Source organism: Ceratina calcarata, unplaced genomic scaffold (genome assembly GCF_001652005.2).
Source record: "Ceratina calcarata isolate Rehan_Ccalc_2016 unplaced genomic scaffold, ASM165200v1 scaffold78.2, whole genome shotgun sequence".
Classification (NCBI taxonomy): Eukaryota; Metazoa; Arthropoda; class Insecta; order Hymenoptera; family Apidae; genus Ceratina; species Ceratina calcarata.
In genome coordinates, this window is record NW_017179105.1 from 3046113 (window position 1) to 3070394 (window position 24282).

The 24282-nt window shown below is 47.7% G+C and overlaps 2 protein-coding genes across 5 annotated transcripts in view; both read right to left on the reverse strand.

The window, feature by feature from the left end:
• The window catches only part of LOC108630703 (CCR4-NOT transcription complex subunit 6-like twin), a 239120-nt gene that overhangs the window by 186194 nt on the left and 28644 nt on the right, over positions 1–24282 (reverse strand). The window lies entirely within an intron of this gene.
• On the reverse strand, positions 12034–21209 carry LOC108630702 (uncharacterized). The gene has a single exon (XM_018034134.2). The coding sequence runs from the start codon at positions 20820–20822 to the stop codon at positions 18861–18863; it is 1962 nt and encodes a 653-aa protein (XP_017889623.1). The 5' UTR covers positions 20823–21209; the 3' UTR covers positions 12034–18860.

The window sequence follows — 24282 nt, forward strand, 5'->3', positions numbered from 1 at the left end:
TCTCGGAAAAATCGAAAATTTTTTTTTGTTGTTTAATATTAGCAATATTCTTCCGACGTCTGATTTCTTTTTAAAAAATGCGTTTCTAAAGTGCATAAACTTTTGCGATTGACTGTATAGCCAATACATCCTTAAATTACGTAGCAGGATGTGGAAAGCTCGTTAACGCTGAGAAAATTTCTTTGGCTATTGAAATATTGAAATATCGAAATTCGACCACGCGCGAAATGCCACCGAGTTTTCATTTCCTGCATTCTGACGTATTTCTCCAGCGGCCCGTGCATTTTAAAACGAATCCAGTATCCTCCCGAGCTTTTCTCGAGCCGCGGCACGGAAATTTAACGAATTCGCTCGAATTTTAGGTCCCCAGACCCGTAGATCGAATCGCGATATCAAATCGACGATAATGCACCGAATGAAAATTTACTGCACGCCCCAAACGCGTGGCCGCGTTCGTTTAAATACGCTCCAATAATAATGGTCGTTCGTAGAATCGGATTTTCACAATCTCTTAGACCACCGTTAACATTTAAATGGACGTGAGAGAACGGAAGTGGTTCTTATCGCGCAATTACACGACCCACTTTAGTAATGAATAAACAAGTGACATAATACGAACGAAAGGAGTAGCTTCTCAGCGTATTTTCAAGCTATTACGTAAAACGACTCGCACGATGTCCGTGAAAATTGGGTCATCGACAGGCAACCAGTACCCACATTTTTCATCGACCGTCCAGGAATTTTACAAGCCTCCAATTAGCCTAGGCGTATATTAAAAGGCAGGGAAGTCGGGTTTGATAATTTACCAGTGGGACGATTAACGGTGCGGACACGAGTCGAAAGTGGCATGGGACAAGCCTTCCAGCCGTGTTAGACGAATGCAGTTCCGTCTCTACCCACGCTCTGCTCCGAGAGAAGTCTTTGATCGCAATCCTTCCTTTCTTTTTTATTTAATAATTATCGTCACCGAGCGATACGAAGGCTGGGCAAACGTCGTAAACCGCCCGTTACGTCACGAACGCTCGTCCTCGTCTCCGAAGGATGGACCTCGTACAATATTTTTTTTTTTACTCGCGTGCCGGGTAAACCGAGTCTCGTGTTTGCTCGCAGTTTTGCGAATCATTAAAACGGTGATCCTCTATCAAAATTTATGATTGTTATATCATCGTTTTCGTGTCGAGTGGAATTTTTCAGAGCACGGAGAACTGCAGTGAAATCAATAACGCGGTAATTTCGCATAATTACGCCCGGGTATCGATTAAAGCATTAACCTGGGCGTAATTATTTTTGGATAATTATTTTTTAATTGTACGCGTTAACCCGATACTGCCCACTATCCGTTTTCATACAAATTACCTTGCTTATATCAGAAAAACTAAATGAATTTCGTAAGGAAAAAATATATTCGCAGTTTTCGACGTGGCAACACGCACGGAGTATTCGCAATCGGAAAAGATTCAGTAATTACATAACAGTACATAAGCTGTACATGGCATTTTATGACGCGCGTGTATACTGCACTCGGTAACACGGTATCAACATAACGGACAGGGCTAACTGCTTTGCATATTCCAAGGCAACCGTGTCAAACGAAACGTCTCTTCTCGCGTCAAAATACAACCGCGTGATTTCTACAAAATTTCCCGTGAAATCGTCGCTCCCTATCAGCGTAATCACTATCACAGAATCGTCTCTCGATCGAATCGATAAATAATTATTCGCTTCGAACGGAAGACTCGATCCGAAGTTGAACGAGCAACAGATTTTGTGGATCGACTTTTTTTTTTACAATTTTTCCTCTGCGTCGATTCGAAGCGCGTGGGTCAAGGATGAAACGGCGAGTGGAAAATCGTTGTTACTGGACAAACAAGCGTCGCGCGTCATCGTCGGTCGACGGCAGACCCTTTAATTTCCGCGAATATCCGCGACGCGATCGACTCTTCGCGTCTTTAATTTCGCTAAACACCGTACGAAGGGTCGTGGCTCGACCGACCGCTTCATTTCGCGCGAGCAATTGCGAAGGGGCGTTGCCACGGGAAATTGCAGTCGTAACTCGTGAACGAGCATCGTCGTCAGCCGGTGACACATGGTCCGCTCTCCAGCGTTCGTCCTAACGCGCGTATCTTTCGAGCCGAGCGTTTGGAACCGCGTAAGTAGGATCTCGTCCGTACGTGATAGCCTATGTAGAACGTACGTAGCTGTACATGCGGTTATTATAAGCGAGATCTGTGCCCATATACGATAACTGTGCCGCTCTCCAGTTATGGCTCCTCTCTCTTCTTTTCCCTCTCTCTCTCCGCAACCCGTGCCTTTTCTTTCGTCCGGCGAACGTAACCGCGCGCTCTTACGCGTTTTCCTCTCGACGAACGCTCTGTTCGATTTTCACGCGATCGAAATTAAGGGTTCGTTCGTTCCGCGGTTGACTCGAGTCAAACCGGAGAAAAACTAACAACACGGCCGTCGGGGCTCGACGAGAAACGAAGTGGTTCCCAGAACGCGGGGCTCGAGGTGATTCTAATCGAATTAGCGGGTAAAAATCGCGGACCGGTAACGTTACCTCCATCTGCCTCGTCGGTTTTGCCTTCTACCCGTCATTTCCGATATGACATGGCACGTTCGCGCTTCTTCGTACGTCTTACATCATACGAAACGAGATCGTTCGGAAGAGTTATGTCACCTGTGCGAGTGAAGAAAAACGACGAAGCGTAATTTTGCTGGAAAGAATCGCGGACCGTTCGACCTCGAGACCGGGAATAGCGTGATTTAAAAGAAACGACTGATAACGCAATTGCGAAATTGTATTGCGACGAGTATTCCCGAGGCTGATTTCCGACGTGAAAAAGAAGACGCGACGACGGGTTCGATACACTAGAGACCGTGTCCTTTTACGATCAAACTGAGATGCCTACGTTTCTTTCCCGAGAACCATCTTGAATTAATCCAATGAATAACATTTTTGCCCGACGATACCAAATGAAGTTTCATGGCCGCTCGTTTATACTCATTCCCGAGATCTCTAAATCTTCTTTTGCCCCCGCCCATCCCCGGACGCCTCCTCGTTGTTTCACCTCAAAATTTATCGCCGTTGTTTCAAAACGATTCGTTATTTCCGGGATACGGTAGACACGACTACTGCTCCTCCAAACGGTATGAGGTTCGATAAATCTAAACGACGCCGGTACGGTCATCGACGAACCGCTCCTTATTGTGAAGCGAAGAGACTTTAAATGGAGAAATATAATTTTATCTTGACCCTCGAAACGGCGCGTAATCAGACGATTTTCGAGCCTCCTTACGGAGCGACGAACGAGGACGTCGCGTGACGTCTGATGCGAAGAGACGGTTTGGGAATAATTTGCGAGTCTGCCGATCGGGTAAGGTGCGTGGATCCGTATAAACGGGACGTCTACGTGGCCGAAGCCGAGTCGAACGAGCGCGCGGGAATTGACGCATCGAATCGTTTAAACAAAAGTCGAAGCCAGCAGCAGGGGAACGAAAGAGAGGAGAACGTCCTCGCGAGACGACGGTTTACTACGCTCCATTAATTTTATTACGGACCACCGAGCACGCAAATTCTCGTCTGGAACGATGCACCGAGAAAGGAGATTGAAGTTTTCCCGTCTCCTTTCTCTCCCCCGCGTTTCCTCCTCCTCCGTTTAAGCACTCCTCGGAACATCGTTAGAGGGACGAATGAATCGAACCGCGAACCGAGATTCGCGCGAGGAAAGGATATCTCGGAAAATTTCCCAATGAATCAGCGCCCCGGGGGCGACTGCGTTTGTAACGATTCCGTAAGCGGAAACGCGACCGCGATGCCACAAAGAGATACCGAGTTATTACTGTTTAAACGTGTTCTCTGTTAATATTTCATCGCGGACGATAGCCTTGACTTTGTCGCAACCGGGCTCGGTTCCCAAGGCCCGTTAACGACGTGTAAGTACGATGCAATGTGAGCGCGTTGGACACGAGCCTAACCGCGTCTCGTCGCGGTGAAAAAAATTCGTACAGCCGAATATTAATCAGGCTTTGAAAGAAAGATAAATCCCAAGTATCGTCGGAACACAGAACACTTTCTGTTCGTCAAAATATTTTGAAAAAATGCGTTCTCATTCCAATTCGCGTGTCTATTTTCTTGCGTGTTTGCGCGTTCTTTATGTGTACACGATGTACGATAAAATACGCGAAGCGGAATGCAGCGGGTTCGCCTTGGTAAGAGAATTCTTTTTAGAATTCTGTGCCACGGTTACCCACCGGCACGAATATTAACAGCTGTACGCTCCTACAGATTTTCGGTAGAACAACTCGGCTATAATGGACAATAATATCGGCGTTAGCGTGGGCGGACGCCCTCGAACGTGCCAGCGAATCGTCACGTTCCGACGATTTTCACGTGTGTCCAGCCAGCAGCGAGCGTGAGGCTCATAAATAATCGCGAGAAATTATTTTTCCTTGAGATCGCCGGACCGAATGTCTCTTTTATTTCAAATATTCGGAGTGGACGCTACAGTCGACTGGAAAAAAAAAAAAAAAATACTGACGACCTTTTTTCGCTAAAATCAGAAGTGCGACCGCCGTTGCCTCTACGGTTCGCGCAACGAATGGAAAAACGTGGCCTTCGAAAATTTCTGACGAACTTCGTCGGCGACAACGAAGCGTAATCACGGATTCGAGGTAAATCGAGCATAGATCGGAGGATAGGAAAGCTATTTATGCGAGAAAGTATAGAGCGGACTAATTAATGGCGCATCGACATCATCGTCCATTACATTAGCGCATGATGAAAGCGTGCCGTGTCAAAGCAAGTGCGAAATCAATCGTCGGTCGGGCAGGTCGATGCACCTGGTACGGCAATTAGAATCAGTGCTGCGCTCTTGATAATGCGCAACCACGGAACGGCTTTATACCACGCGCATCGATCCGCTCTCTCGAGTAGTTACCATTATTTTCAATCGCTGATCGATAAGCGGCTTGTTCCTTTTAGCGAAAACCGACGGTCGTTCATTACTGCAAATCGGATGTAAAGTGTGTTCGAAGGAAACGTCAAAGACGACGCTATATGCGCGTCAGGTCGTTTCGAAGTTATAAATCGATTCGCATTCGAAACATTCGTCTGTCAATTAAATCGCCTCCTCTTTAGTCGATTGAAAAATGAAAATTCGATGCGTTCAGCTAAATAACGAGCTCGCACATATTTTATAAACGCGAGATATACTCAGTTCTGCTCGTAATCGGCTTTGCGCAATAACCGAGTCGTGAATTTACATCCGTGCAACGTTTAATAAATTTCGTGATAACGGAAGAATCTGTTGATAACCGAGCGAAAGAAAGTTTTAATCCGCGCTCGCGCTGATATCGCAAAATGTAGACGTCGGCGATTTCATCTAGCCGGCGATAGAGGTACACGTTCGTATTTTTGCGCACGACCCAGCGGTATGTTAATCAACTGAATTTAAATCACCGCGATGTTTTACTTCGGTTGGCGCCGCGCCGCGCCACGGCGAGATTGCGCGCGCCCGTTCATAAATTGCAACGTTACCCCCGTGCGCCCACGCCGTCTGTTCGTCACGTTTTGCATTGTGAAACGTGATAACAAAATACACCTCGTCGACGTTACACCCTTCTTCGATCGATTTTATTTTTAAACAATCCGATCGGTCTACCACCTACGGAAGTAGTTGACTCTCGACTTCACCGATCTTGGTATTCGCATGAAACGTGCAGAACATCGAAATACGCTAAAGAAATCTTAATGCAAATTTCATTTTTAAGAAAAAGAGATAGTACGTAGTTTATTTTGCATAGAAGATCCGCACGGTCTACTTATGATACGACTTCAGATTCATAAGCAAATCGGATAAGGGAGCTTCGCGTTAGCAAACCTTGTTCTGTACAATTTTCACGTAGAGGAGTAAGAGGGGAAACACGCAGGAAGCGCAGTTATGGCGAGTCGGCGTAAAACCGAGAGAAAGCGAGAAGAAAATCACGGGTCCCCTCCCCTCCCCTCCCCCTGCCCCCTTCCCTAACGAGGAAGCCAGCATTCGGGAAGATTTTCACTTCTCTTCACCTAGTTGCTTCATAAACTGAAATCTCTCTTTTAGCTAATCCCTTGGAATAAACCGATGAATTCGTATCCGACGAAAAATATCTTTTTACCCCTTTGAAACCGGTTAAAAGACGAAGGACGCGTACGCGAGTCCCATTAGGCGGATCGGATTCGCCGCGGATTATAGCCGGCTGACACAGAATGCTGCGAAAGGGATTGACCAAAGAGAAGGGAGACGGTGAAACATGAAATTGCGACTGAATGAAATGGTAATGAAACGGAGCTGATTCCGTCTGATAGTAGAACGGCCACGGCTCACGCAGCCTCCTGATAACGCCACCGAATGCAGAGTGCTCGCGTAGAATCGTCCTTTCGATCATGACTGATAGTAACATTCTATTTAGAGACCAATTAAAATTTCAAATAAATATTAAAAATAACCAATATAAATATTTAAAATAGACCAATTAAAATTTCAAATAAATATTTCTAACACTGTACCATCGCCCGATAATAATTAAATGATCGAGTAGACAATTGAGAACAAAGAAACGATCGAATCAGTGAGGTAATACATCCCATAAAAACATTGTTCGACGAGTACACAAAACCGCTGGGTAACTGGAGCAGATGAATTTTTATTCTCGAATAATTCTCGCCGACATTATTCCTACCGTTCTCAGCGTTTACGTGGAAATATCCATATTTGTCATCGTCCAACGATATTTCCGTTATCAACACACTAGACATATCACCTTGTACAAATAATAATCGATTCACAGAGACGTACGCATACCCACTGTAGTACATGAACGTCCGTGAGTCTAACAAAATCTATCGACGGTTTCCAAGTAACTGTTTTGCATCGTGTCCGTTCTCTCTACTTGCGCACACGATTTTTTAATTATATGTACATACATAATGCGGCGCGTGTAATTTAAATGCATAACGATCGGGTTGGGTAAATGGCGTTTGCTCACGCGTCCCACTTTTTACATTGCAAATAGCGAATCGCGCCGGGCATGAAGTTCTATTGACCGTATCATCTGTGCAAAACTTTTTAGCACCACCGTTGCTCTAATTAAATGAATCAGTCGTTGATATTCTGTTTATAACGAGGTGCGCCGTTCGAGCGGTCAAGGAAATTTGATCGAGGGATGATTAAAACGATCCTTCAAAGTGTGACTCTCGATCGAACTCCTCTGAGAAGACGATACATATTTTTCATTTGTACACCGACGCGACAGGTGTAACACTCGAAGGGAACGGAGCACGTGTCGCGCGCGGCATAGTAAACCGTTCCGCATGATCATTCCGGTGGCGAGGATTTCGTTGCACGCGCGACGGTACCCGTGTTCTCGCGCGTATATTGTTTCAAACATCGCGAGGGCAAAAAACGTAGCCACGAATTCGGATTCCGCACGCGGCGTACGCGCGTGTACGCGAGAAGAGAGCAGAGAGATTAATTAAACCGTAATGTTTCAGAGCTCTCAGGAAGAATTACAGCGGAGAACGTAGCTGCGCCAGGTTTACTCTAGCCGAGCACTTAAGCTCGTTGGTTTACTGTAATACGCGCGCCCGTAGCACACGAAAAATGTTGTAAAACACCCTTAAAACTTTGCCAGCGTACTTGCTAACCGCTAAATTGATTACGCTGCTTCTCTCTCGTTCGCCGATCACACCTGTGATTTTTCATTTGTTCCTTGCAAATAATAAATTGCCACGATCGTCGGTGGACGCGAGGCGTCGTATCGATCATCGTATCGGTCACCGTACGAAACTGTCGTACGAGATATGACGTTTACAAGGATTCATAGTGTTCGAACAGTTTCACGAGGCACGGTGTATCGACGAGAGCGTGGAGAGATTTCGGAATTCATTTCGGTGGCCGCACGTGCTTCAGCCGGAGAGGCAAAAAGAATTAAGTCCACCGTCGAGGCGAATACACGCGTCGAATACAATGACCAAAGCCGGTTCAGAGACACACGGAATAACTTAGCATCTGATTCGCGTTTAGAAATTCTCGTCTGGCCAACGGTGACTTATGCTCATCGATTGTTTCTCTACACTCGCCGCGTATTAATCGAGCTATCGGATACCCCGACGACGGTCCTCTCTCCGTCAATTTTTACGGTTCGCGCGCCAAACGACACTTTGCATTATGCAGCACGTTGCCGGTATTAATGGCGCGAATGCTTATGAACGGAGTGGGAGAAAATTCCGAATACCTGTGACGCGTCGACCGCCCACAATGAATCGGCTGAACGACCCCTGGGGCTCGTGCAACAATTATGCCGCAGTTCTTTTCGGAAAGAACTCTCGTTCATTGCGAATGCACGAGATGCACGTTGCGTAGGCGACGTGAGTATGAAAAAATGTGAAATACTTGTGTAGCGCCCACTGTAAATTACGTATGCTCCGTGGAACAATTATTCCTTTGATTTAATTAATCGGTCAAATAAAGAAGCACGCGTGGCAGAGCAATACAGGTATGAAACTAATTATATGATCCACTCTCGGCATCGTTTATCGACCATCTCGTTTCGCGTACGGTCTAATCGGGAAAACTGTGAGGAAAAAGGTTCGCGAACGAGTCCGCACGCAGTAGACCGTGTTAGAACCGATTAGGACCGAAACGAATCTCGCATGCGTGGCCATGCACGTTTCCTTTCCTACTCTCCTAGCGGATTTTCATTTTTATTTCGCGACTCACTCTCCTCCCGTTACCATCGATTCATCGTATTACAGCGATCTTTTGGCTAGTCGTTGAAAGTCGAATTTCTCGTATAAACAGCTAACCGGTATCTATTTTCGCTCAGCTCCACAGACCACTCCGCGAGCTTGATTCATTCCACGCGTGTCCGCGAAATTAACAATCCTGACAGACCGCTACCGGCAGTTTACAACGAAATCTCTGTGCCCCCGAGATTTATCGAGGGCGAGACCTCTCTCCGTGAAACGTGCCCAAACGAATAACAACGCGACTATTCGAAATTGTTATACATCGTTTCTGTGTATCGTCGACGGACGACCTCGGTATATAAAGAGTACGGCACGCGCGTTAGACGCGCAACCTTTATATTATAACATCAAAGAGACTCTTCTCAGCGAAGCATTTTCGTGGAAAACTCGTTTAGAAACAAAGTACGCGTTTCCTTTTCAATTGTAAATTGGGAAATGCACAGAATCCGTATATTAATTGAAAACAGACGCGGCGGTTTATTCGCGATCAAAAAAAGTCTTAGCGACGTGCGCTCAAAAGAAATAGGTGAAGGCGAACCGGTTGCTTTTATCGGGATGCCGAATCTAGTTTATGGATTATTCATACGTCCAATTAGCTGGTTGCACGCGTAGGCGCAGCTGGCCATGCCACGAAATCGTTCAGGAAGGAAGAACTTTCGTTGCGATCGTTGCACGCGGTCTCTAAATCATTTTTACGGGGTCGACAAAAATGCGTCGAACCGTTTTTGTGTGTCTATGAACGTGACTCTTCGGTACCGATTTTACGTTTCTCGGAGGAACACTGTATTCTAGTTTCATGATTCTTTGATGGACCGATAAGTAGTTGGATACGCGCCTCAGCACTCTTCTCAAATTCTCGTGGCGGGGATTCCAGCGTTGGCAAACGAACCTGGGTACACTCGCCAAGGAGCAACCGAGATTCCACTGCAATGCGTCCACGCGGGGCGCGACTAAAACTCTTTGGCGTTGAGATCTTACCATTTAATTAGCTCGCTGATATCGTACTCTCTTTCGCTACGAATTCTCGTTCCCTCGGTCTAGGTACACCCCCCGTTTTATTCCCTTTTGCCACCAAATTTGCGTTGAACTTCGCTCAAACAACTATTAGCCGGCAGCATTATATTCGCTTACCGACCAAATTAAAAGCTAATTAGGCTCTATGCCTCTATTCTTTTTCCAGAGACGCCGTTTCGAGTCGCTTCCTTCACGACTTTTCTCCCGCCGTTTAATTTCCTTCGTATCGTAGAGAACTCTCTTTTTTTTCTACGGAATTACCGGGAATATAGAATCGTACTTTGTACCGGTTGACTCTTCACGAAGGAAACGGCGTTAAATGGAAAGAACAAGGGACACAATTTACTCGGAGCAATTCCGATATCGCCAATTATGCGATACCGTTCGCTATGTTTTTCCAATAATCAAGAGACTCGTGCAGAAGCGATACGTACATTTAACCGATGAAGCGACCGGGCAAAAACGAATGTGGAAACGCGCGAGGCAATTAATATCGACGGTTGTTTTCTCGATGACGTGATGCTGGATGGAAAATCGGAGACGAGCCACCGTCTAACGAGAAGAAAAGTATCGAACGTCGTTCGTGCGCGAAGACTTCCGGCGAACGGGGCACGGGTCGTCGTACGCGTCTTCATGATTCAGGTGGTTCGCGTTCGAGACGGTGGAAAAATTATCAATGATTTCCTGATGCGTTCGCTCCGTTACATTCCGACGCGGATGCTTCGAAAGGTCGTCACGTGCTGGAATAGCGGGAAGGACGAGTTTTCGTTCCGATTAAAAAATTGTCTGATGCGTCACGCACGTGTACACGTTGAGTCGGACCGAAAGTCGTGATCGCGGCGAGTCGTAATACACGTTTCCCAGCGAGCGAAAATAAACAGCGACGCTCTCGAGAGGCTGACAGTCGTTAACGACTCTGAGAGATGTTTAAACCTGTTAACGTATTAAGAATCTAATGCTTCCTGAATAAATAAGAGCAGGACGCAGATTCGGTCATTAATATTTCAGCCCATCTAAGTATCCTCGGATGCCCCGAGAACAAAAGGAGATGAAATTATAATACTGGATGATCAGGGAATTATTCCGCTATGGTGATTGAAATTTTGGAAGCTCTCACGCTTGCCAAATTAAAAACCATATCGTTTTATACAAATGCATCGACTGTCTACCTTCTGGTATTCGAAACCTTCTCGGACAAACGTGTTAATTACTGGCCAGCATTTGCTAGTCCTGTAATCTGGAGCTTTTCGTATAAAAGGTGGTTCGTAGTACCAAACGTTTTGCCCAGTCGTGATAAAAGCAAACCGATCTCTTCTACGAAAACTATTTTAATTAAGAGAATTCCTTCCCGATGTGACAAGAAATCGTAACATTTTCAGGGTATGGTATAATTGGTCTCGATTTCATTGGGCAAACGAAATCGACCGAGTCTCGTATCGAACGTACCTAATTATTATGTTCCAAGTCCGGGGCACCGACGCCCGACGATAGCTTTACGATACTTAAGCACTTTCTTTCGCGGTCAGCGCTTTAAGATCCACTCGGGCAAATGCCGTATACTTATCGCTCTTACAGTAATTGGCACTCATTACTAGACCACTTTTTGCTCGCGTACAGGGCTCGCGTAGGTACAACCTCCGCGAGCGAACCGACTTCTCGTTTTACTCCGAGGCTACGCCTGGCTACCTTAATTTTAAATAGCAACGATGGAAAAAGCGTGAAAAAGAAGAAGAGCGCGTCTGGGTTCGGCTCGGAAAATAGACGCTGCTGCCGAAGGTCGTCAAACGCAGGCTGTTACCTTCCTCTGTCGTATTCGGATGCAAATTAGCTGAAAGCCGGCACGATTTATGAAATGCGGTTAACCAAGTAAATACGTAATATCGTCGAACCTCCGTCGGAGACGCTTTCCAGACACGAAAGGAAACGTAATTAATACGTTAATCATGCGAATACCAATTTTTTCACACGATTCGAGGTGAACGATCGTGATTGGAACGTTGAACAACGCCGTTATCGAATTCAATTTCCTCGGGGATTGAGGATTTTAAAGCGTTTAAAAGGATATGCATTATTTTCGCGGACAGTATGCCACCACCCAAAAGTCCGACGAAACAAACGAACGAACGAACGAACGAAGTTACGATAGAATTATTCACGTTTACCCGGAGCACCATTTATAATGTAATCATAACGGAGCGGGGAATGGGGAAATAATGCGGTGCGCGAAACAGAAATAATGGATAGACTCTGTTTAATCCACTTAAAATAACGATGATGCGATAACTCGAGTCTTATCGATCGAACCAATGACTGGTGAATCATTCGGTTTCGACGCGAAAAACTGTATAATAAACTCGCTTTAAATATATCGGGAAAGTGACAATAGCTTATGGACAGGTTTATCAGCAGACTGAGAAACTGGAGCTTTTTCGATCTTGCTCGTTCAATCAGTATCTATTTTCGTAATATGACTTCGATCAGTCGTTGAGAGCATAAGCTACTGTCTATCCACTAGACTGTGACGCCCTGAGTCACACGAGGGAATAAACTGGTTTTAGAAACAGTATGTTTTATTTTGGTGTATACTTCACAGTTTATATTGGCTGAGAGAAGAATCTAGGCATGAAACAAGTAAAAAACACGAACGTCAAGTCCCAATGAACGGTTCCACTGACGACGGCTGTGGTGGTTCCACCGCCTCGACGTTGCAAATTCAAATTGGCCGTGTGTCGGGCCACGATCGAAGTTCCTTGTTAATTCGTTCGCGGCCCGCGTGCCTCTTTTCGCCCTCGCCCTTCTCGGATCCGTTCCAAGAAAGGCCAAACAGGAACGCATTTTTACATCGATTTCATACCTTTTCGGGAAAACAAATAACTCGCGCGCTGGATGATACAAATTTTGTCGAAGGAAAAGTGAGACCGTATGATGCAGCAGCGGTGGAAAAAACAATCGGACAAACTCGCGTGTAACGAAATTGAAATCGTTCGATATTTGCTTCCCTTGAAACGGATGGTACATCGGGGCGAGCGTGGTTTTTCCCTCTACGTGTATATATTTCGAGTCGCGCGACACGAACGAGGGAGAAAGAAGAAAAAAAGGACAGGTTCGCAAAAGTTGTGCTCGCTCTGCGTTTACACCCTGCGCTCGTCACACAAACGATTCCGGTTCTGTCCCACTATCAAAATCGAAACAAAAACGTGCCGATAAGCTCGTAAATTCACGTTGCAAAAACAACATTTGCATTATTTAAATACAAGCCTTGGGAAATTGTAAAATATAACGAGTCGAAATATGCTCCGGCAATTTGGCGACACCGAATCCCTTTTAACGACGCGTTTATGACAGTGAATCAGATCCGGACATCGCTGGATTTCGTTTACACGAGCCATGTACGACCGCGCGCATTCCTATACTCACGACTATTTTGCTATCACAGACATCTACCGTTACAAAATCTACGATCCGGTACATCACGCGTACGGGACGATCGCATCAGCCGCGCGGCTCATCGTCCCCGCCGCGGTCATTAGTCATAATTTAAAACGCGTTTTCCACCGTTACGCAATGTCCGTCTTAAAACGGTTCTCACTTTCGTTCAGACCGATTTCGTTTCGCGATCGTCCATGAGTCACGCTCGCCGTTACGAGTTTCACCGTTTCGACTCGCAAAACCTGTTAATCGCATTCTCTCAACCCTGCGCGAGCGTCGCGTCCGTAACTACGATTCCTTCCGCGAGCTTCTCGCTCGAGAGACACCCGAGTCTCTAAGACGACACTTCTAGGAATCGAACGAACACTCGACGATTCGATTCTGGATCATTTTCGACGATTCACCGCGTAAACATTGAGTCATTCGGTCGGGTAAAGAAAAATCGTAGAGATAAGAGAGAACTCGACAGCAGAAACCGCGTAGCCCATCGTTACAGCGGAAAGGGAGCCATTACGGGGGATTATCTGCCAGTTTAATCGCCTCTCTCCGCTTCAACAAACGCGAAGATTAATCGCCGTACCACGTTAAACGCACGCGTTTCCGGTCCCCGCTCTCTCTCTCCCTCCCTCCGTTGGTACCGCAATTTTTACCTCCGGTAAAAGTGTTTCAGGAAAAGGAAGCGCCGTCCTTTTCATCGTCCTCCGCGCGTCGTTTCGCCTTTTTGAAACACGTCAAAAACGTAAACGAACGGCGCGTGGTCGACACGTGAACGCAATTACGTGACTCATTCCGCAGGTGTCTCAATCTTATCTAAAACGGTCGATCGCGAGGTACGAATACGAAATCTTCCGCGATGATCGCGTTACGCGATCGGGAGTTATAATACATCGAAAATTCCCGATCCCGCGGAATCGTGCGTTCACCGTGGACCGAAGCCGAGTCAAACGATGCGACTCTATCGTTGATACGAATATTCGGTGCAAAGGAACAGAGAGGCTACCGAATAAATATGTGCATTACGCTAACATTCAAGTACATCGTACACACGCAGCAATCGCGTTCGTGCGACAATATTTAAATGTTCTTTCGCGACGACGACAAGTTTTAACACATTTCGTTACTTCAACACGACTCTTCTTCGTTTTTCTCTACAACAAGAATCGATCTACTGTACATCGAGCTACCGATTTTTTTTTTTTTTTGTAACAACGATAACAAGCGAAGTGGCGTACAAAACGAATTTCATACTTATCTCGGTACTTATCCATACGATTCTATTATCTGGGACAAATCAGTGTCGAAACCCGTAACTGCGACGCGGGAGCGTTGCGAACGAAACGAAACAATTTCGAGTTTCCAATACACTGTCTCTGGCACTCAAAGCAAATTAATTTTCAATCGGTCTTTAAAAATGAACGTCAGCGAACGAGAAACGAGTAAATTTTGGATCGTTAATCGTTCATTGTCAATTGATATTTCGCCTGCTTCGTCGTTCTTTATTCAGCGCTGTCATCGTCGGACAGAATAATTAGCTAATTGACACGGTACATCGTGGGGTCATCAAACAATACGTTGATCAGCTAATGAACCGTCACTCATTAGAAACGTTAATTCTGAGAGTCAAAGGGAGACTGGCTGGTGAACATCGTTCCTCTGGTTCGCGGGTTCGAACTTGTCCGACGTGATTAGCCACGACCTATATTTCAAAGGGATGCTCTTTCCTATCCGGCGGCAGATGCAAAATTCGCGCATCGTTTAAAATACGCATGTAATTAAACGAAACAGACTTGGATAATTAACGAAATTATACGCTCGTGCTCGGAAAGGACGTGAGATAGTTGAAATGACAATACAACGTCAGACCAATTAAGCGTGACACGGGTAATTATGAGAAAAAATAATAATATATATGTAGCTAATGAGTCGCGCCAGTATTAACTTATCTTGTTATTAGCTCGTTGCGAATTTCAGTTACCTTGCTCGACTGCTTTTAAGTAAAAATAAAACGAACGTTTGTCAATACGGTGAGCGTGAGTCATTCATTTTTAACTCTGCCTCGATCACGTACGACTGTTCGTGAAAATTGAACTCGACTTTTGGGAAACGAATAGTAAACGGGGTGACACGAAGTTCGAAGATGAAGTATGACGTGGGCAAAGTGCTCAAAAAAGTGGGCAAAAATCTCAATAGGCGTCGTCGGTCAATAGATAAAGAGATGATCGATATTCGTTGCGAGTCTCACATTAGAGCATCGCACAAATCTGATTTTACCATCGAAAGTGAACTTGAAGGATACACGCGTGTCGTAGGTCTTGAACAATCGTTATCTCGCAGGAACGAATGAAAGTCGGGAACGCTGGGAACGGAATTACTGTTTCTGACCCGACAGACGATGGATTCGGGTAAAATGGTGCAACGTACAAAATTAAATTAAAGACAGTTTCTTTATTGTGTGACAAACAACGTGATTCGAGTCGACGCCCAGTGGTCGAGGACTCGGATGATCGGCGTTGGATCAGTCTGGACGACGAAGCAGTATCGTGTGTCATTTATTGCGCTATCACAATTACCTCGCACCGTCGAACGACGGTGCAGAAAATAAATACGATCAGAAGGAGAGAGTGAGAAGCGTCGAGAAAAAAAAAGAAACGTGTATCGATTCAGAGAAGAACTAATTTTCGACGATTTTCGAGTCTCTCTCTCTTTCCTGTTCCAGAGATCAGATAGCGGAAAACGCGATCGGCGACGATCGCGATCCGTGACGAGATTAAAAAAAAAGTACGAAATGGAAGCGTTCGTTCGCTGATCTAAATTTTTAATTAAATAGTACATTAGAGGAGAACTCTCGTCCCTCTGGGATCGATCAAAGAGCACGTGTAATTTCCTATCGGCTCCCGTTTCTCCATTTCCACGATTTGTACGTGGCGTCCGGTCGATCGATTTCGACGAGAAAAGCTCCGCGGTTCGATGAGAAATAAATTAAGTGTTCCATCGTCGATACACTTTGTGGGAAACTAATAAAGTCGACGAGCTCGGGGCTCGTACAGGGTTATCGTTCGAGTTGTATCGCGCGGCACAGAGAAACTCGCGCTAAACCGCAACGTGTGTTCGGCGGCGCGTTTCTCCGTGGAAATCCCGCTCCTCCGGAAAGGTGGATTACAAGTTCGATCTGATCGTTTCTCAACGAACAACGCGGCATGCTCGCTGCAGCGCGGCAGAAAAATAAAACGGATGGTCCACGCGAATCAATCGGAGAACCGAGCTTCGTCTCCGAACCGTGGGTACACGAACGAAGATATCGAACGACGATCGTTATTAAAGCAGCATCGCTACCGCGTTCGTGTTCGATACGCCGCGTTGCTGCCTTAACAAGGGTCGACATCAATATTTGTCTGTTGCCAACTTTAGCAATAAAACTTGCTACGTTACTCGGCGCGAACCAGCAAGAGAGAAATATTGCTATAACGTACCTCTTCGCGTACGTGGTCAGTCGTCTTCGCGCGTCTCGTTGGCCAGACCCGCGATACACGAACCGCATTAAGCCGGATTAGTCGTTGGTCAATTTCTCGTCGAGATCGCTCGACGCGTCCCTGACGTACGTTCGCGATCGGTAAATTATTAAAAGGCGGGCCGTTGAAAACAGTCGCGAGTTTTGCTTCTCCTATACACATATAGACAACGGTGATGATCTAAGTGGATCGCCTTAAACATCTAGGCTTACAGTCTAAACGAAGGAAGATGGTGGTGGGTATACGATGATTCTCTCATATGTGTCTCGATTTTACGTGCCGCACGGTTTCTGTTTTCCGCGTACGAAACGATGAATGGTCTCGTCCAAAGTCTAGGAGCCGACGTCGTCGACGATCACGATCGACGATCGGATCGATCGGTTCTCGGTGACGCGTTTATTCGCGTTTATGTAACTCTACGCGATGCCCTTTTACCACGATAAAACATCTCGGTCACGCCCGAGTAAATAGCCATCCGTAATTACATACATAGGCCATGCTTCGCCTTACGTGTTTTCCCGATCATGCGATCAGCGTCGGAATTCCGCGAAAGCTGATTCAATGAGATTCTCACTGAACGAACACCCGATGACAAATCGTCGACAAACAATTCTCTAAACGCGAGCGAATCGAAATGAAAATTTCCAAGGAGATACGTTCAATCGAATCAGAGGCAGCGCTCTAATTGTTTTTTGAGAGCCGCGTATCGGAGAAGATCGGATTAACAAATTTAATTGCCGAACTACCAGAGAAAGCCGAGTCTTCGCGATTTCCGAACAGTGAAAATATTAACTGAAAGATGCGCTCCTCTGCCAATGGAATTCAAATTTAATTAGTGTTGCAGCATGCCCGTCAAAGAGTCTTTATGCCGAGAGACGCGCAGGCGTGGAGTGTAAAGGGAGTTTGAAACAACCTCGGGCCTGTTGATTATCTTTATGATTTCGTGCTTGTCCGAAAAGGAACGACCACGGAATGCCCCTCTCAGATTCGAATATCTCAAATAAATAACGTATTGGACCGTTCTCTGAATAATTTGTCGAGCAATCGCGATCGAACAAGGGGGACCTGAATAATTCAACGAAATGTTTGCTAAACGATTTGTCGAACGGAAAGAAGACGTCGAAGACGGTATTCTATGGAAAAACGATTATTCCCAAAGAAGATCGCGTAGAGGATCGCGTGACTGGTTAAAACGGTAGAAACACGTAGACGAGGAACAAGGGTTCTCCCTGAGGATGGCGGACGATTCATCGTTCCATGGTTTAATTACTACGATACAATTTAAACGGTCACGTCCCTATTCGCCTCGTGCACGATAATCGGTGGCATCGTCTAATTACGATAAAAGAATTCGTTCAGTTCTCCCAGTGAAGCACAGGGACCGTCCTAATTTACTCGTAGCTTCAAATCATCGACCTTCGTCGTCCCTATCCGTACCTTTGCTAATCACGATTTCTTTTTAAGTATCACGCAGAACCGGCGTAGCTTCCTTTCTCTCGTATTAGCCGACACTCGAGCTCATCGTTCGATTCGATTCGGTCCGCCACGCGAGCCAACCACCGTTTATTAGTAGCACGTTGTCATCGATAAGCAGACCGCGTGCACACTCAGAGATTACGATCCTTTCAGGCCTCTCTGCTCTTTCGTGCGTGCTTCCACGAGTGCACGCACGTCACGTATACTACGTGTATACAACGTACACCGTTAGGAAGAAGAATCGTTCGACACGTAGTTTCGCTGTTACCGTCTGTTACACTCGTTGATCGTTTCGCCGAGGGTCTGTTACAGAAGCCCGTCGTCGCGGGGGAGAAGGGTAATAGCGGGAGGTACGATACGGCTCGTCACGCGCGTTACACGCCTCGTCGAAACGTTCAAACGAGATGAGCAACGGAGGGATTTGTTTTTTCGAACCCTGTAATCGTTTCAGTCGCAGACACAAGTCCCTTCCGTGATCGCGCACGCGTCCAATTCCTCTTTATTCCCTATCGACGGAACTAATTCGATCTCCGGGGCCACCCATCGTTCACAGTGACCCTTTTCGCCGTCCGAAACGTTGGCAGTCCCTCGAGAAACACGTGCACGCTCTTCTCTCTCGCGACTCGATCGTCGCATCTTTGCATCGTTCATTCTTCCGCCTGTAGCAGCGTGCGGAAATCCTGCTGCAGCTTCGACTCGTGGTAGCTCCAAATGTCGCTACAGTCTTCCTCGGCCTCGTCGAGTTCGTCCACGAATATTCCCTTCTCTTCATCCGGGAGCGGCGCGTTCGGCGACGGCGAATAGAATTTGATTTCCAAATCCCTGTGTCCGTTCGGCGAGGTGACGATCTCCGTGGACACCTCCAACCCCTTCGGCGTCTGAGCGGTACCGTTCGCATCTACGCCGGACGAGGCAACGTTACTCGTGGGAATGCCGATCGAGTCGCCGCGCCAAAGCGTTCGACGTTTCCCGCTTTCGGCCTGTCCCCTGTCACCGATCACGCCAACGTCTTTGCTCGGCGCGGCGATCTCCTCGCTGAAGTAACTGGTCGGATCGCTCCAGCTGCGCCTCAGCACGACGCAGCCTTCCTTCTCTTGATGGTCGCGAGGAGGAGAATTATCGGTGAAAAGCCTCTCGATGCTTTGCTCCTGACGATTGAGCTCCGGCCGGGTCAAGAATAGCGGCATCTGAGCGAAACGGTTCGGACAGAACTCGGTCGACGGGGTCAGAAAGGGCGAGTAACAGTTCTGATCCACATCCCATATGAAGGCCGAGGGATCGCAGTACCGGCACTGACACGGCCCTAATCCGTCTTTGATTCCCGACTCCTCGCATCCGTGCTGCTGCGTCGGCTCGTTGAATTCGTGGATGTAACGCGAGATGTTTCCGAGATGATGCTGCTGTTGCTGCTGCTGCTGTTGCTGTTGATGATGGTGATGGTGATGATGGTGATGATGCCCGTTATGTCTGTAACCCTTTGGCAGAATTGCGCGCATTTGCGCCGGCACCACCACGTTCCTGTTGTCGTCCAACACTTTCACTTCTACGTGCCGATGCGGATACCTTTGCCTCGCGTCCACGATCTCCTGCACCGTTCCCTGCGCTTTGCAATACACGCTTTCCCTCGCGATGGGTGGCCTTCTATGGTTTCTCAGGTGAGGCGACGCGTCCTCGTAACGCTGCTCGTAACAAGGTGCGTACGGTTTTAAAGGGACCGCGGCGTTCGATTGCTCGGTACCCGCGTTCGGACTCGACCGTTGCTGCTGTTCCTCGTGTTTGGCGACCTCGGCGGTGCCAGCCACGGCGTTCACCGGTTTCCTGTCCTTCTTTCTACGTTTCCGCGGTTTGATTATACGCGGCAAACTGTTCTCCGAATTGTTCGAACCCGAACTCTCGTCGCTCGCGATGCTCAGAGAGTCGATGTTCGCGATATTGTTTCCCGTTCCCCCGGTCTCCTTGCTCGTCGAGCAATCCGGCTTGGGGTTCGTCTGTTGCTTCTTAGCCTCGACCGGCCTCTGGGGCCTGACGCCCGACGACGGTGGACACCTCGCCGCGTTGTTCATCGCGCAGTTCGGATTCCCGTTGTTGTGAAAGTAACCACTGATCCCCGTACAGACGGTGGCATTCGCGACTCCATTACCGGTCCCGGTATTATGCTGTATCTTGCCGCGATTGTGAAACCGACCGGCCAGGATCAACGGGGCTCCCTGCGTGTGAATGGCCAGTCTAGAAAGCGGATTCTTGTGCAGGTGAGCCGATACTTGCGGCTCGCAAACCTGCTGCTGTTGCTGCTGCGGCTGTGGCGATTGCTGTTGTTGCCCGATCGAAGGCGACGTTCTTTGATTACATCTGCGCGGACTAGACGTCATTGATATCAAGGGAGCGCCCGTCCAACCGCCAGACGCGTATTGCATCTGATTGCATTGCTCGCTCGGGAAATTCTGTGCACCGTAGCATCCGCGAGGAGGAGTCTTCCCGTTGGTCCGTATCGTCGGCTCCGATTTTCTACCGACGATCGGCTTCTGCGTTCCCGGTCTCGCGCTCGACGATATCAAACAGCTGCCGATGTAACGCTCCACCTCCACACCGCCCTGGGAGGCCGGGCTCATTTTACAAAAACCCGCGAACGTGTACCACCCGGACGACACCCGAAATATTATTTACGATCCTTGCGCACCGCACGCGTCACATTGACACCTTCCTCGTACGATTCTTCTCGTGGATCAGATCCTTCGATCCCGGCGGTTTAGCCCATCGTCATCGTCGTCACCGACGAACCGTGACACCGATCGGCCGAATCGACGACGCGAGTTGCGAAACTCAACTACGTGGGTAGAGGGTGTACGATCCAGAATCGAGCGACGGCATCGGTCGATCGAACGTCCGACTCTCTGACGACGACCGTACGAAACCACGGCCGGAACGATACTGAGCCGAAGCTCGTTCGCTCGCCGCTCGACACACCGTCTTTCGTTTCGCTCTGCGACGTGGAGGCCGCCCCACCAGCCGCCACTGGCGCGCAGCGTCGCGACGCTCACCGTCGACGGACGTACCCCCCACCACGAAATCGTTTTCCCGCCACCTCCTTTCTCCGCGATACACAGCCGCGTACGGGCACACGTACAAGCGCCACTCTACCGCTCTACTCCACTCTGTATCGAAACTTGCGCGCACAGCGTTCTACCGCTTATACTATACACACGTAACATTGTTCCTTCCGGTGGACGGGTCTGTCACGATTTACCGAGGCGTACGGACGGAGAGAAAGCTGAGCAAGGAAGGCGGTTACCACCTCGCTCTTGACGCTGCTTCCACTCCGTTTTAGTCGCCTAAGAAACTTTTCGAAGACGAGCGACCGTCAAAGACGCGAACGAACTCGACGGGTCGATACCGTGGACTCTTGGTATGCGCGTCGTTCCATAGATGATTCGAGGTACGCGATAATGGTCTGGTTCCCTCGAGCGCGTAGACGCAAGAGATTTTTAAACGGATGTAGAAACGTTCCGAGTACTTTGACGAAATCGTAACGCGAGAAAAGATCTTAGACGAACCTGACCGAAAACGGGATTTAAAAAAAAAATCGGGTTCCCTTCCGACTATCGGAGAAAGGAGCCGAGGACCCGAAGAGGCGGGACTAGACGTCCTGCGAGGAAACGAGTCACGCTCGTAAAGAGTTTGGAGGGAGCGCGCGTCATCCGTGAAACGGGCGAGACTGGGAAGAGTAAAAGAGTGGAAAACCGGGGTAGAGAGTCGGTCGGTAGAAAAAGGAAGTCAGAGAGCGAGCGGTAGGAGGGAAACCTGATATCTTAGATCGGGCTACGGCACCCTCGCATCTAGGCCACGAGCCTTTAAAAGTGGGTCACAAGTCATCAATCGCCTGCGGCACGCTACCGCGACTCGGTTGAACCCCCTCGCGTATGCGACCCACCTACTCTCTTCTCTGGAACGCGTCTCATCTGGAGCGAAGTAAACGCGACGCGAGCGTTCGGTACCTCTCCTTTCGTACCCCGTTTACGGTCCGACCGATCAGAGAGAAACGAGCACCGAAATATCTACCAGCCAAGCTGGCGACTACGTCCCAAAATTATCTCATGATTTTCCAACAAACGGAAAAAGGTCTCTGTGGCTCCTAACACGATTCGTATATTAGATTGCAACGCGATCGAACGAGCATAGAATTCGAAGGAAACGAGGAAGGAACGAAGATTCGCTCGAAATCTTCTTCCACGGTTGTTCACCAATCGTGGAAAGTGAGATCAGAGGATTTCACGTCGGTGAACAAGCGACGAAATTAACACGTTAACGGGCAACGATCACGGCGCGTCGCGTTTGCTGCTACGCTTTCGAGGGTCTCTTACCTCGTAGAGGGTACTCGGATCAGTATGCTCGGACGATTTCCTCGCTCCCTTTAAGTCTTTACTCCATCCTCGTACGGAACGCGTGAGTACGCGTTGAGACACAGTTTAAAAAAATGTTCAGAGGGAATCGACTCGACGGCCGTGTCACGTACGCAAAGAAGGTTACACTGATATGAATGCAAATCGAGAGATACACGAAGCGATAACAGTTTGATGAATAATAAATTTATATGAAATCTAGTCGATTGAACATCTTTGGTCGATCGTCAAAGGTGATTCGCCCCGTGTGTGTCGTAAAAGCAGTTTGCAATTCATAAGAAATCAATACGAAACTAAGCGCGCAATATCCTAATTTCCTTTGGGAGACAACAGCGGTGCCCGAACTTCGACGAATTCACTTTGCAGGCCAGGCCGACGCGACGAATTTATGTCTTATTCATTAGTACAGATCGGCGAGTCGACGCGGATAAAAGTGAAGAATAACGAACGATCGTCAGAGATGTCGATCTCGCTGCTCGCGACGTACCAACGATGTTTTAACCCGCGTTATCGTAACCACCCGTCGTTGTACATTATCACCGAGCAGATAGGATCGGGCCGTAGATCGCGCGGTTAGCGATTGTTATGGGATAACTTTTAGCCAGCATGAACCCCGATACGCGTCGGGCGAATTTTGCTCGGCGCGTTTCGAAATTTATCGCGGCACAGATATTCGGCAATTTTCCCGGCGCGCTGCAACGGTTTACACGAGCCGTCAAAGTGCGCACGAGTATTCGAGCGAAATAAATGCAGGCGCGCGACCCTAAGACTAATGAAAGGCCATAAACCTGCCACGGCGAACGCCAGCTGACGATTGAACCTGGTGAGAGGAGCGCCGGTGGTTTCCACGTCTCGCGTGTACGTCCCGCGCCGTGAAATCTATCATAATTTCATGAGCGAGAGAGCCGAGAAACTCGCGGACATCTTGACACACTTTTCTAACGGGCATTCCGTGTGAGAAACTAATCTCGGTCGACGTTATCGGCCACGGCCGATGAAAACGCACGCTCGCTGACTCGAAACAGCGATACGCCAATGCTCTCCCTTCTCCCTGGCGCACGTTTTTGTGAAAGAGAAATGACGCGTATCAAAGAGAGCACGGAGAAAGAAGAGAGGAGTTAAACGAACCGCGTGAAAGTACGACTGTCGTGGAAATCTCGGTCGATACGTACGTGTACGAATGATTTTACGGTGAAAGCGATCCATTGAAATATTCACCGACACGACACCACCGATCACGAAACGCTTTCGTTTCTCGCTTCGAATTTACCTACCGGCTAGACCGCTATAAGACCGAGGCCAAGTTTCCGATTCTGTCGCGTGATCGCATTTCTCTAAAACACCCAGCAGAGGTTACTAAAGAGTCGCAGCCTGGGACTTTGTATCGCACGGAAAAGTCTCCAATTTTTCACGACCTCTAGAATATATTGCCACCGAAGTGAGAAACAGAAAGCAAATCACTATCCTACTTTGTGTAGAATCGTGTCCCTTATTTCTTTTGTCGAAGAAAAATGTTCATTGCAAAAAATCTTTTTGGATATATTGGCTATAGTCAATCCCAAAAGTTTATGTACCTTAGAAAAACGTATTTCCTATAATTAAAAAGAAATCAGACGTCGGAAGAATAATGCTAATAATAAATAGCTACGTGCTAAAAAGTATAGAAGGAAAT

Excerpts from the sequence above, each read along its gene's own strand:
- LOC108630702 (XM_018034134.2), bottom strand. The coding sequence starts at position 20,822 with ATGAGCCCGGCCTCCCAGGGCGGTGTGGAGGTGGAGCGTTACATCGGC.